The sequence below is a fragment of the Watersipora subatra genome, chromosome 10, assembly GCF_963576615.1.
Source record: "Watersipora subatra chromosome 10, tzWatSuba1.1, whole genome shotgun sequence".
Taxonomy (NCBI): Eukaryota; Metazoa; Bryozoa; class Gymnolaemata; order Cheilostomatida; family Watersiporidae; genus Watersipora; species Watersipora subatra.
Window position 1 is genome coordinate 12,463,233 of NC_088717.1, and position 12,733 is coordinate 12,475,965.

Sequence of the window (12,733 nt, forward strand, 5' to 3'; positions counted from 1 at the left end):
CCCAAGAGGCGTGAGGCCTTTTTTCTTACATAATTCTTACATAACAACGTAATTAACTAGTGTTGTGTAGCTTTGACCCATTTACAAATATAATTAGAAAGCAATTAGGTGTTTCACTGAAAAGTCCTGGAGGGCTTGACCTTGATTGGCTAAAACAAACTGTTCTATTCACCACTGTAGACAAAAACGTCAACTGTACAAATTGATAAAAACTATTGCTGGTCGCGAAACAAAATAGTCTTGGAACTTTTGCAAAGATCAGCGTTTTGCTATCCTTTTGCAACATTTTCATGGTTTTTTTTTCAGCAAGCGATTTTATGACAGATCTGCAGTGTCTAACAGTTTCAGTATTTCAATGACCGTAAGCAGTGAAGTTATATAATGAAGATGACCTAATGTGTTGATGTCTCTACGAATAGCAGCATTTAAAACAGCTTGACAACTTCTGCAGTCTTGTCTCGTCTTCAAACATTAGCCATTGTGTTGCTGGGAGATATTAGCCGCAATTATATTCTCTCTTTCTAGTACGCATATTAAATGTTCCTTTCAAACACTGTTATATGGAATGACTTGTATATTCCAAATAGGAAAAGACAACCAAATCTTTGAACAGCATAAAAAGAGAACTTCATAAAAGTTATGAGTCAATAATTATGGTGAGTCATTCTTATGCGGAGTGCAGTTTCGTATGTTCAGTTTCATGTGTGAAATTTTGGACCCCAGCTCAGGTTTTTTCATTTCACATTAAAAATAATAAGCTCATATTTTACTGATAACCAAAACAGTTGCTCAGCTGCCAGTCGAGGTTTCCTTTCCAGATGTGATACGCAGATCTGACTTCAATCGTTTAATCCTTACTTCACCCCAAGCCCATCTATAACATATTTTTTGTTTTGCTATGGTTTACACACACTACCTGCAGATCTGCAACGCCTGACCTGCAAAAATAGGCTTGGGTTCAATTTCTAGAAAGGACCCGATGGTGACACGGAGGAAATCCTACCTTGACCTACTCTCTGCAACTGGGCATGTCTCCAGTCGTGGAGGTTTCTTTGCTACTAAACTCAGACATGTTATGCCAAGATCACCGAGCCATTGTTTGTAAGACAAAGGCTTTTAAAAAACGCACAGCTTCTGCTTATAGTAAGCTAAGCAGTCATACGCAATCATTGAATGATCACTTACGCGTGCTACCTAAGCAAAAAGGTAAAAACTAAAAACCTTCAGAAACTGTAATTTTGTGACTATCTGATCTATTTGAACTAGTATGTACAACTTGTCTCTATCCATCACAGCTCTAAAATCAAGGTCCATCTATGAAAAGGGTAGCGTACACAAGGTCGGACATGTTTGCTAGATCTATTAAAATAGCATGCTCACAATATATATGTTTATGTGTATCGTATGAAGCGTGAAGTTATTATTTTGTGAAAGAAACATTACAATGAGAAATAAAAGTATTTACAAATATTTTAATCAAATAAACTATCTGGGCAAATGCACAGGGATGAGATTGATGCACTGTAAATAGCCACATAACAAAGAAAGCAAAAAGCTGTAACCATGGTTACTAGAGAAAAGCGTGTCAATAAAGAACGATTCATAATTTAATAAAAGAGGAAAAGCAAATCAGGTCAACATTTTTCACTACAAACATGAAAATTTCTAAAATGATTTTAAGAAAAGGTAAAAGATTTGTTACATCTGGTGACAGACGCTAAAACAGAAACTCAGATACGCTAATACAGAGAATAAACGAGATGAGTTAAGCGTAGGCAGATCATTAATGTCTCCTCTTGTAATAAGATTGTCCATCTGTCAGAGCACCCGAGGGATATTGCCGTGTCTAATCTATATCCAAAACATGTTTTCAAAATATGCAGCAAAACTCATTAGCACAATATAAAATAGATTACATAATTATTTCATCGACAAACTGTGACACAAACATGACAGTTAGTGTGAGGATATACATTTAACGATAACATACGGTACAATAAAAGGAGGATAGATGTAATCTCATATGGAAGAGAGCAAGAATACATTGGCAAAAATCATAAGAGTGTCTACATAAAAACTAAGCATACTTGCATACGATATAAATTTACATAGATGTATTCAAACACATAGATGTATACAAAAATTGCCATTGCACCCCAAAACTAAAGTGACTAGATAAAATGAGGCAGATCATGTGAGAGTTTTAGTTAATTCCATCAGTGAACAAGACGATGTGCTAACTGTGTTTTATCACAAGAGAGTGACTGCGGGTCACGTTGGTTTGCAGAGCGGAAAGAAGACGCGCATCCAATCGCTGGAAAATGGCGGGATGGTGTGTGGCTTAACCAGTTACCAACTGATGTGAGCATAAGCTGCCAGCGTGAATGACTCAAGCAGTTACGGGTTGGTATGGATTCTCATCGCTCAGCACTTTCTGCCTGTAAAGTAGGTACAACAGTAAGTATATCATGTTGTGTAGGTTACATCTAGATCTAGTCTCATTATACAATCACTAATGTTACATGCTGCGAATTTTTGTCATATTTTTCATCTTCAGAGAATGTAAATGGTTTTGATCGCATATTTAATTCTTCGAAGTGACTCAAACCTCCGATTTAAAGAAGATATTTTTGAAAACATCGTATCAACAACGTAGCACTGCGCATGATGTAAACATCAATATTCGTATTATTGCACAAATCTTTGCAATCGGAGGTTGGAGTTTCATCGTCTTCATCGGTGGCGTTGACCTTAACGCATTTTAATAGTGTCAGCCGCAATATAAAATATGCGCCCGCTGTAGCTAAAAGCGCAGCAGGCTAATATAGAAAAAGCGGAATTGTGTGAAAATTTCTTCGAAGTACATGTACATAAACTTGTCAGCTACGAACACTTGGGAGTTGTGCGGTCGTTCCTGCGTATCATGTAAATACATCCTCTCCATTACGATGATAGTGAATGAGTAGCGAGGAGGGAGTCTCCATGGTAGCACATATTAGTCAAAATGAAGCGGGTTTTTTTAGAGGATAAATCCTGGCGAGATGCAGCTTTGATGCCTCATTGTACAGTCAAGTCAACACTCTAATTAGAATAAACTCAACAAATTGGCAACAAATTTGTAAATTTTTATCAGGCATATGACTCCACACAAAAGTTTGCACCAAGTAACTGTCGAGGTGATTTGAAACACTGCAACTTTATAAGTGAGAAAGTGACGTCTGGTGAAAATTCAAAATAACACATAAAATTATAATTAATACAAATTCTATAAAAGTTAATTTCAACTTCCCCTAGTGTTATGAAGGTATCTTTGCAACAACTCCTGCCTTTGAAAATACTCAAGGCTGAGATCATATTTCTGTTTCATGTTTCTAAGATAAAGTAGCAAACCTTTTTATCAATCACCAATATATTTAGTTTGTAGGTTTTCTGAAGTATTCATCATTACCTGTTTAAGATTAGAATTAAGTACAATGAGCTACGGTGTATTATTAAAATATTTGATCCTACATATTAAAGCTTCGATGTATAAAACAAATCCAAAAGCGAATTTAATTTGCAAGGAGTTGTCTAGTCATGATAGCTATCTCTGCCGTGAACAGACAACTCCTTTCTTGGATCAGTGTAACTCAATTTAATGAAAACCTGCAAAAAGCGAAGACAAATTTTATCATAAGCTATATTTTACACAGAAAATGGAAAAAAGAACAAGCACATTTGAAAAAGTGAGACAACAATATTCCAAAGTGACTACATATAAACCATTCAGCCTGTCCTTGGTTTTTAGTATTCAGTATTTGTGGAGAAGCTGACCAATTCTGTGAATAACAGATATACTATAAGCAAATTAGGTGTTATGTAACATTTAATATGAATCTGAATAAAACAGATAATACTACAAATTTTAATAGCCATGTTCTGGCCACAAAAATTTGAAACTGGATGACTGTGGGTTTGCCCGTTTAAAGGAATTCCCCGCTCACGCACCCAGTTTCGGGATGCTGCTTCATTGTAGTCTGAAATTATAAGACCACCTACTTATTGCCTTTATTTTTGCATTCCTGCTGGAGCCGTGTTAATTCATTCAATAATAGGCATGCTTAAAGCTAGAAATTGCTCCTTACTCTATCAAATTTAAACTGAAGCCTTTTCCTCCTTTCATAGAAGATAAAATTAGTGTCATGGGATTATCTTGTGAGCTGTAAAGCATTATATCATCACTTGTCTTAAATGTTGTGTAGTCTCACACCATCATGCAGTTTGTTCATGAGATTATTTCTGTTTACTTTAACTTCTTTGTTACATAAATGTGTATTTAAACTTGGGAAATTACGTGCAGCGTCGTATACAACACGTGTCAGAGGTTGGCCAGCTCAAAAACAGGTGTCAACATTATGGACACTACCCGACTTATAAACATGTGGGTTATGAACAACAGCAGATACGAACGATGTTGTGCGTATGTCAAAGATTGTTTGTACAGAGATGCCGTAAGTCAGATTTTATATTGCACGCCCTTTTCCGGGTAGTACGGCTTTCCGCCGCCGATGTCAATCTTTCCAAGTAACTGTGCAGCTATCTTATTCGCGACGGTGCAGCAATACTTCCGAAAAAAGTGCAGTAGCATTTCTTTTACAGCAGTACTGTTTCTCTCCAGTTGTACACATATTTATAGCGCTTGTTTTATTATTATTTCATGTTCTTTTAATGCAGTACAAACCAATATAGGTTACCTATACATATATATTCCTATATATGTATAGGGATATAGGTTACCTATACATATATAATCCTATATATGTATAGTATAGGCTTCTCCTATATTAGCCTGCTGCGCTTTTAGCTACTGCGGGGCGCGTATTTAATATTGCGGCTGACGCTATTAAAATGCGTTAACGTCAAATATCAATGTCAAAAGCCAAAGAGGAAGGACGTCACCAATGAAGACGATGAAAATCCAACCTCCGATTGCAAAGATTTGTGCAATAATACGAATATTGATGTTTACATCATGCGCAGTGCTACGTTGTTGATACGATGTTTTCAAAAATATCTTCTTTAAATCGGAGGTTTGAGTCAATCATGATACATATATAATCCTATATATGTATAGAGATATATGTTACCTATACATATACAATCCTATATATGTATAGAGTTATATAATCCTTAAACATACGTTCCGTACAAAATAACAAACTGAGATAACTTAGGAACAAATTCGCTTAACGAATAGCCATTCAAATCGTACCTTATTCATAAGTTGGGGAGCGTCTGTATCATTAAATAATGGTTCAAAACTAACGGACTGAATAAGAAATCTCGTAAAGGAAAAAATTATCGACGAGTGAGCACCAGGATCACACCAGGATCACACCTTGGTATGATTCTGAACTGATCTTTACACAGATTGGAAGGGTCAAGTGATGTTGATGTGATTCTTTGAACATGGCTGCCAGCGAACAGATTGGAAGGATACAAGGTAAGGAGAAAAGATGATAGACAAAAGGTAGGATTGAACCGGGCAGGAGAGAACATGCAATAGCAGCGGTGAAGTAAATTATTGTTTATTGGTGAAAGCTTGTTCACAATCCAGAAACATTCTGGCAATGATTGCATCTGAAGAAGACTGTGTGAGGAATTCAGACCTCAGAGCAAACTATCCACGATCAATCTGCTGACTAATGTTATGATTTGAAAATGTATTGCAAAAGGCGGAACTGATCGCCTCCATTTTTGGAAAGGAATGATGAATGCTACCAAACATGCGGATTTACTGCAGAGCCCTAGAACTCTGTTTCAATAAGATTATTGGGTGTTTGAGGACCATAATGCACCTTTTCAGCAAGTGAGATCGGTGAAAAGGGAAAAGAATAAAGAAATAATCTGTCCAAGTATCTAAAGATATTTTATTATTCCTCCTGTTGCTAACATAATGAGACTTTCATAGAAATCATAGGTGTATGATTGTCATCGGCCATCTCAATTATCAGCTAAGTGGTGAAATCAGTTTAATAGATTCATTCTTGGCTCCGCTGACATCTTTGTTTGTCATCATTTTCGTAAGCATTCATTTCAAATACTTATGTATCGGGATCACAACAAAAATATTAGCTGTGAAGTTATAATAAACCTTCATACGTATATACTACATAATGCTGGAACAGCACCCTATGGATATAGCTATGTAGCTATAGCTTGTACATAGCTATATCTGAGACTCAACAGTGGCAAGCGCCTTCAACTCACTCATCTGCGAGCAAACTTTTACCTCTTTTGTCACTTGTTAGAAATGAATTTACACAGAACTTAAGTAGTAGTTTTATCAAAAATTATCAATATTTTTCCATCATTTACGATTATTTTTGATGTTTGAGGTGATCTGATTGCCAAAATGTTTCAATATTAAAATTGACAAAATTCGATCAGGATTAAAACACTTGAAAGAAAAATCTGTGCAAAATGACTTTACTAGTTGCTATGGTTGTGAAGGTTGATATCAGCTATTGCATTCAAGTTACAACGTTATGTCTTCATTCTGTCGATCTCTTCGCAACTATTATAGACATAATCGCACTTTCAACTGATCTGAGTGTTTTAACAATGATCAAGTCTTGCCAATTTAGATTTTGTAGCATCCTGGCAGTCGGATCATCTCAAACATCAAAAGCGATCGTAAATGATAGAAAAATACCAAAACTTTTTGATAAAATCTACAAAAATTTTGTGTGAGTTCATCTTCAAGTGATTTTAAATTAAAAAAATATAATTTACTGGAGGCAAGAGCAGAACTCTTATAAAAATAATTGATAATTTTGTAAGAGCAAGTCCAGAATCTTCTTTTCTGCTAGTATAATTACCGTCTGATCAAACAACAAATATATGCACAGTAAATAAGTATGACAACTCCAATTTTTAATGATTGCGACAGTAAAAGTAGCAGACAACTCCTACTTACTGAGTGAGCCGAGCTGTGAAATCATTGTCTATAAGCCTATTCCTATCCGCCTGTTGAAACTGTGAGCCCAGCATATCAGAGTAGGCAATGGTAGGCTGGTTCTCGGATTGCAGCTGAATGGTCCAGAATGGAACAGGTTTCTTGCGGCATCCACCAAACCTCCTGAAAATCACCAGTCAGAAAGAATGCATTCAAAAGCCCTGCGAGATATGCACGCTGGTGGCTAGCTTTCAATCCATCAAAACATTATTTGCAGCCTGTCAACATGTCATATCTGCTAACAAAGTGTCTACTACAAACAATCTCTGCCTTGAATGTACATTACAACACACGATAGAGTAACCATCTCAAGCCACCATTGCACCAGATGACACATCAAGCAGCTCGCACCAAATCTCCCCAAAAGAACACTAGAGTTGCTTTTTTATTTTTATGTTGTATTCTTGTCATTATTAGCTAAGTATTACCAAATATTTTTTTCACACAATCCAGCTGGAAAAATACTTTCGCTCACAAAGTTTCCGATTAAACAATTTTGTGGAGGAATTGTCCCAAAATACAAAGTATGTCGTCAAATGTATACCTATAGTGTCAGCCAATATGTTTGCTTGTTAAGTAAGTCACTCCTTACATGGCAACTCAAGCATGATGGAGAGGGGAGTAATATGACTCACTTGTATAGCAGTATGATGATACAGCTGATGATAGCGATCACTACTAGGATGCTTGTCACCACTATCACAACTGGTGCTGATTTCATCACGGGAGTGGCATGAGATGTGCTCGCACTAAATATTAAAGTTCAACAAACAGTAGTAGACAACTTCCACTACCAGATCCAAAATTAGTGAAATAATCCCACAATATTCATCGTGTAAGCAATGTAAATTCGTAAGCATGTCTACACACTCTGATGAAATGTATTGCAGACGGATAGTGTAGGTAGTTGCTGTAAATAGACCACCCACACTACTAAACAATGCGTCCTGTTGCCAAATAGATTGACCAATGAGAATTGATCTCAGTTGTACAAAGCCTATGACATCTGTGGTAGATTTTCCAGTATCATAACTAGCATACCGTCAAGATATTTGCAATGCTTTTAAGCAGCAAATTGCCGTGTTATATTTTGCTCAAAGAACACACAGAAAACATTAACCCTGGAAACCAGATAAAAAATTAATTAATATTCAAAAGATAAATTAAATTACAGAAAAAGATTTTAACATACTTAGTCACTAAAAAGTTATTCGGATCGTTTCATAACCAGTTACACTTTATACTAGTAGCTTTGCTGTTTACGTATGTTACAAGTGAGAATAACTTTGTTCACATTCCACTAGTTGTTTGTGAGAAACCCTGTAGTTATCGTCAATAGAAACGAAAAAAGTTGAATCGAGATTCGTAATAACCAACTCTTTTTAGCCAATCACAGATGCGTTGGCTCTATCTTCACAGACATAGATCAACATGTTCGTTTCAAAATCACGCATCAACAAGATGTTGCCAAACAACACTTTTTGTTAGTGCATATAGCCAGGCCATTACAATAAACAACACAACCCAAGCTAACGCGGCAAGTTAGCGAACAAAGCCATATAAACTAGATCACAGATATGTATCATAGCAGCTCTCACCTAGTGACTAAAGGAGAGACAACAGTAGTTACAGGTTGACCAGATGCTATCCTTAGTGTGGGAATAGTGTGGCTCTGGATTCTGTCTTCAACTAAAAAAGCATAGAGGTTAGCAGTAACTGGAGAGCTATGATGAAATATATGTAAAAATTCATTATTGGAATTGCCTTCCCATAAACTTCAACATAATATAAATGATTTTCCAATGTTAAACCAATGCTGGAGAGCTATGATGAAATATATGTAAAAATTCATTATTGGAATTGTCTTCCCATAAACTTCAACATAATATAAATGATTTTCCAATGGTAAACCAATGCTCCAATCTCAAGTCTTGAGGGAATGACAACTTCTACTGACCAGCAAACTTGGCAGTCTCAACAAAAGAAGCAACTATATAGACAATTCCATTCTCACAGACCTGCAGGAGCTGAGGTAGCGGATAAAATAGAGAGTGGACCGCCCAAGGGAGGTGCCGGCTCACATCTGTCATCAACGAGAACATACCCGTTGACACACTTCTCACAGTACTTGCCATCTGATCCATCCATGCAGTCTAAGCAGGTGCCTACATAAGCATCCAAAATATACATGAGCACACGTTGTTATCTTATAATGATATCACCCGGTAGCAAGTACGCCCAATCATGGTTTGATCTCGGAGTTCTCTTGTTTAGCAAAAAACTAAAAACTGTTTCTCTTGAATCTCATAAATGCGCCAGAAGACGACACTAAATAAACCAACTAGGAAAAAATGTTTCAACATCTCTATAAAAATATTGCAACCAAATGTCTGGATCTGCTATCATTTTTGGTATGAGAAAAAGTGAGTAATGGTGCAAGCTTTTACATGTATGTGGATCTATGGAATGCTGACTAACAATATGTAAACTAGGGACGAAAGATAAGTAGAATTAGCTCACTTTACTAGATTCCAGCGGGATGCTCACATACACTATCTTAATATCAGTACCTGAAGGACCTGCGTAAAATGTCTGAATGGTATTATCAGACAGTACTAGACATGGCGACTACTACGTTTACAAACATTGCAAACTTTCAATTTGATAGTTAATAAATCTCAAAAGCCGCTACAAACACGCCATTACGATCAAGACGTTACATTAAATGCACGTGATAATGAACAAGCATGGCTTTGAGAGCCTACTAAATGCAAAGTCGCAACAAAATTGAAGAGATGAAGGTTGTACGCATGGAAATGAGATCACGTGAAACGTGTCACAGATGTCCATGGCATCAGATCATTCATCTGAGGCATGATTACCCAAGGAGTCGTTACTCTTACTAAATAGTTAATAGAAGCTAAGACTAATGTACAAGTTAAGCTAATAACGGAATGAATAGATATCACGGGAAACTAATCGAATAGCAGTCTCGTCTATATGTCATTTCTAGTTAACAAATCACACAGAATGTTTCTCTTATGATGTTGGTCAAAATGCTGTACATAAACTAAGAAACTAATCACCAAGCTAGTTTTGCCATGCAGTTCTACTGCAACGACATTAGAGGCTCCTACAACATAAATAATCCATCCCAAGAATGTTTACTTTGTAGGGATTTTACCTTACATGAACAGTAGAATACATGTAAATAGCCTGACCCGTTCCAAGATCTTTCTAAACTCTCCCCTTTGGCCATTCAAATAGGAAAAAACTAAACCTAACTTAGCAGTTGAGCAGTTTAATTGAACTACTGCACGGTAACTTGGGTATTATTGGTTTCAACAACCTTTCTCTTTTTTCTTATCACTTTCATTTGGTTTTTAGGGTCCTTGTTTACAGCACTTTTACTAAGGGAGTGCATCTCTTCAATATCATATTGAATCGATATTGTTCAATTTTTTTTTAGACAGCGAGGTGGGGAAAAATAAATGCGTCTGAATCAAAGTAAAACAAAAATATATATTTGCTATCAGCGGTGTCTCTCTGTTTATTCGTTTTTTCGAAGACAGGTTTAGAGATTAGAATAAAAGATTGATTCCAATAAGACACCGATTCATAACGTTCAGATTGGCAGACGGACACAACTAACACCCGCACCAATCGACCGATCAGAATAACTGTGCAGCTACTTATTCTCTTTGCTTTATCTGCACACATGATGATCTCCCATAGCATGCCAGACTGCAAGAGTAATATAGAGATACTCCTTAAAGTCATCTTCTCTCTCAAAGGTGGCAAGAGAGAAAACAACATTTTTAAGGCTAACTATGAGACTCACATTATTCCAATCGAATTTAAGAACTTGCACCAATTTAACGCATTACATTATATGAAATTCCTTACAATAGTACGAAGTAAAAACTTTGCATAAACTATTTACGCAAAGTGGAATTTATGTTATAGGAGGTTTACGTTATAGGAATATCTACAACTGTACTAGTCTAATCCATAGAAATTTCTCAAGTGAATCGACAAAGCAAATCATACCAAAACAACAAGCAGAAGCAGGAATGCTTGGACAATGTACGGCATAATGAGCAGGCCTCCAGTAACTGTGAAAGGGACAATAGAGACAGGAGGTTAACAAATGACTGCTGAGTAAGGGAAGGAAACAAAGGAGTGCCGCGCGCGGAGCCTAACCAGTGCCAAAATGAATGAGTCAAGCTGAGCAGTCATAAACAAAGCATGAAGTGAAGCGCTTTTCCTTGTGTTTAGACATGGCAGCAGATGGCAGGAATTATGTTAGTGTAGGGAATTAAGATTTCCTATTGCAAATATGCCATCGTCACCCCATTAGTAATTGTCTTCTCCCTTGTGAGATACTATCTTTGAACAACCAAAAGGAACAACAATAATGTGTCCTACCACGCTTCCAAACGACGACGAATGCTGACCTTATCTCGAAAGGAGATATTTCCTTTTTTTGTTGATAGAATGGACTGACAGGGTGGCAGACGATAGTCAAACACAGATAACCAGCCCTTGAGGAGACATCAAGTCAGCAATACAAATATTTAGCGGAAGCACCTTTGCTCGGGAGACACAGAAGACATATTCTTAAAAGACTATACGCATCACAAAGTTCGCGAGTAATGAGCGATCAAGTCAAGCAAATTGTAGACAGACAGGAAATAGCTTTACCCATTTTTTTGCTTCTTCCATCATAACTTCTTTATGGCAAAATAGATTTGCATATGAAAATAAACATCACAAAAATTATTTAAATAAATTTATGAATTTTGCTACCATCGGTCTAGAAATTTAAACTGTATTTCGATTAAATAGTGGCTGGTTTTGATGAGCAAAGCTGCTGAGTGAACACTCCCAGTGTGAATGGTCAGACCTGGTAAATGAACACCACCAGTATGAATGATCAGGCCTGGTAAATAAACACCACCAGTATGAATGATCAGGCCTGATAAGGGAACACTACCAGTATGAATGGTCAGACCTGGTAAGTGAACGCCATCAGTACGAGTGGACAGACAAGCTACAAGCTCTGGCTGTTGGTCACACCTCAAGCGACACACGTATAGCCCATGCACACTTCCTTCCCGCTTCCACTAACGTGATACAGGCTACTAGCTGGTCAAACTTGGCAAAGACAACATTGGAGGAAATTGCTTTTAGCTTGTGCGGCAACCCCCCAACAAGTGGAAACAATGAATCAGGGTCAAAACAAGATAACAAGTTGTCTAATCTGTCACTTCTAATCCATTATAATATTAGAATTGTGCCAAGAACCGATGAGTTGACAGATTCTCGTTTATACTTTAAAGAACTTTAAATGTGAAAACACACTACGCGATATTTATCACGATATCGTGCTGGATGGCGCTAATCTACGCTAGAACTCGCTGAGCGAGCTTTGGCGCTAATCTGCGCTAGAACTCACTCAGCGAGCTCATGCAGAGCGATAACGCTAGACATTCTCTATCACAACTTTATCGCGAGCCAGATGCATTTCGATTGGTTGGTTTTTTCCCAGAATGCATTTTTATGGCGGGTAATTATTTCTATTGATGTTCACCAACGTACAGAAGCAAAATTTTGCTATTTTGTTACGATTCAAACATCACCAGAACGAACATTGAATTGTTCAATAAATTCAATAAAAACGTTTCCAGTCCTGTACGACATAACACACAAAAATTACAAAAAACCAGTTGAAAA

General features: G+C 36.9%; 1 protein-coding gene across 2 annotated transcripts in view; it reads right to left on the reverse strand.

Annotated features, from left to right (window-relative positions):
* Nucleotides 1-1,452: 1,452 nt before the first annotated feature.
* The window catches only part of LOC137406006 (multiple epidermal growth factor-like domains protein 9), a 33,897-nt gene continuing 22,616 nt past the window's right edge, over nt 1,453-12,733 (reverse strand). For both annotated transcript variants that reach the window (XM_068092507.1, XM_068092506.1), the window contains 5 exons: nt 9,016-9,162; nt 8,596-8,686; nt 7,633-7,746; nt 6,959-7,120; nt 1,453-2,438 (listed from right to left, as the gene is read on the reverse strand). In XM_068092507.1, coding sequence (XP_067948608.1) covers nt 2,390-2,438; nt 6,959-7,120; nt 7,633-7,746; nt 8,596-8,686; nt 9,016-9,162 — 563 coding nt within the window. In that variant the 3' untranslated portion in view covers nt 1,453-2,389. The remainder of the gene's footprint in view (nt 2,439-6,958; nt 7,121-7,632; nt 7,747-8,595; nt 8,687-9,015; nt 9,163-12,733) is intronic.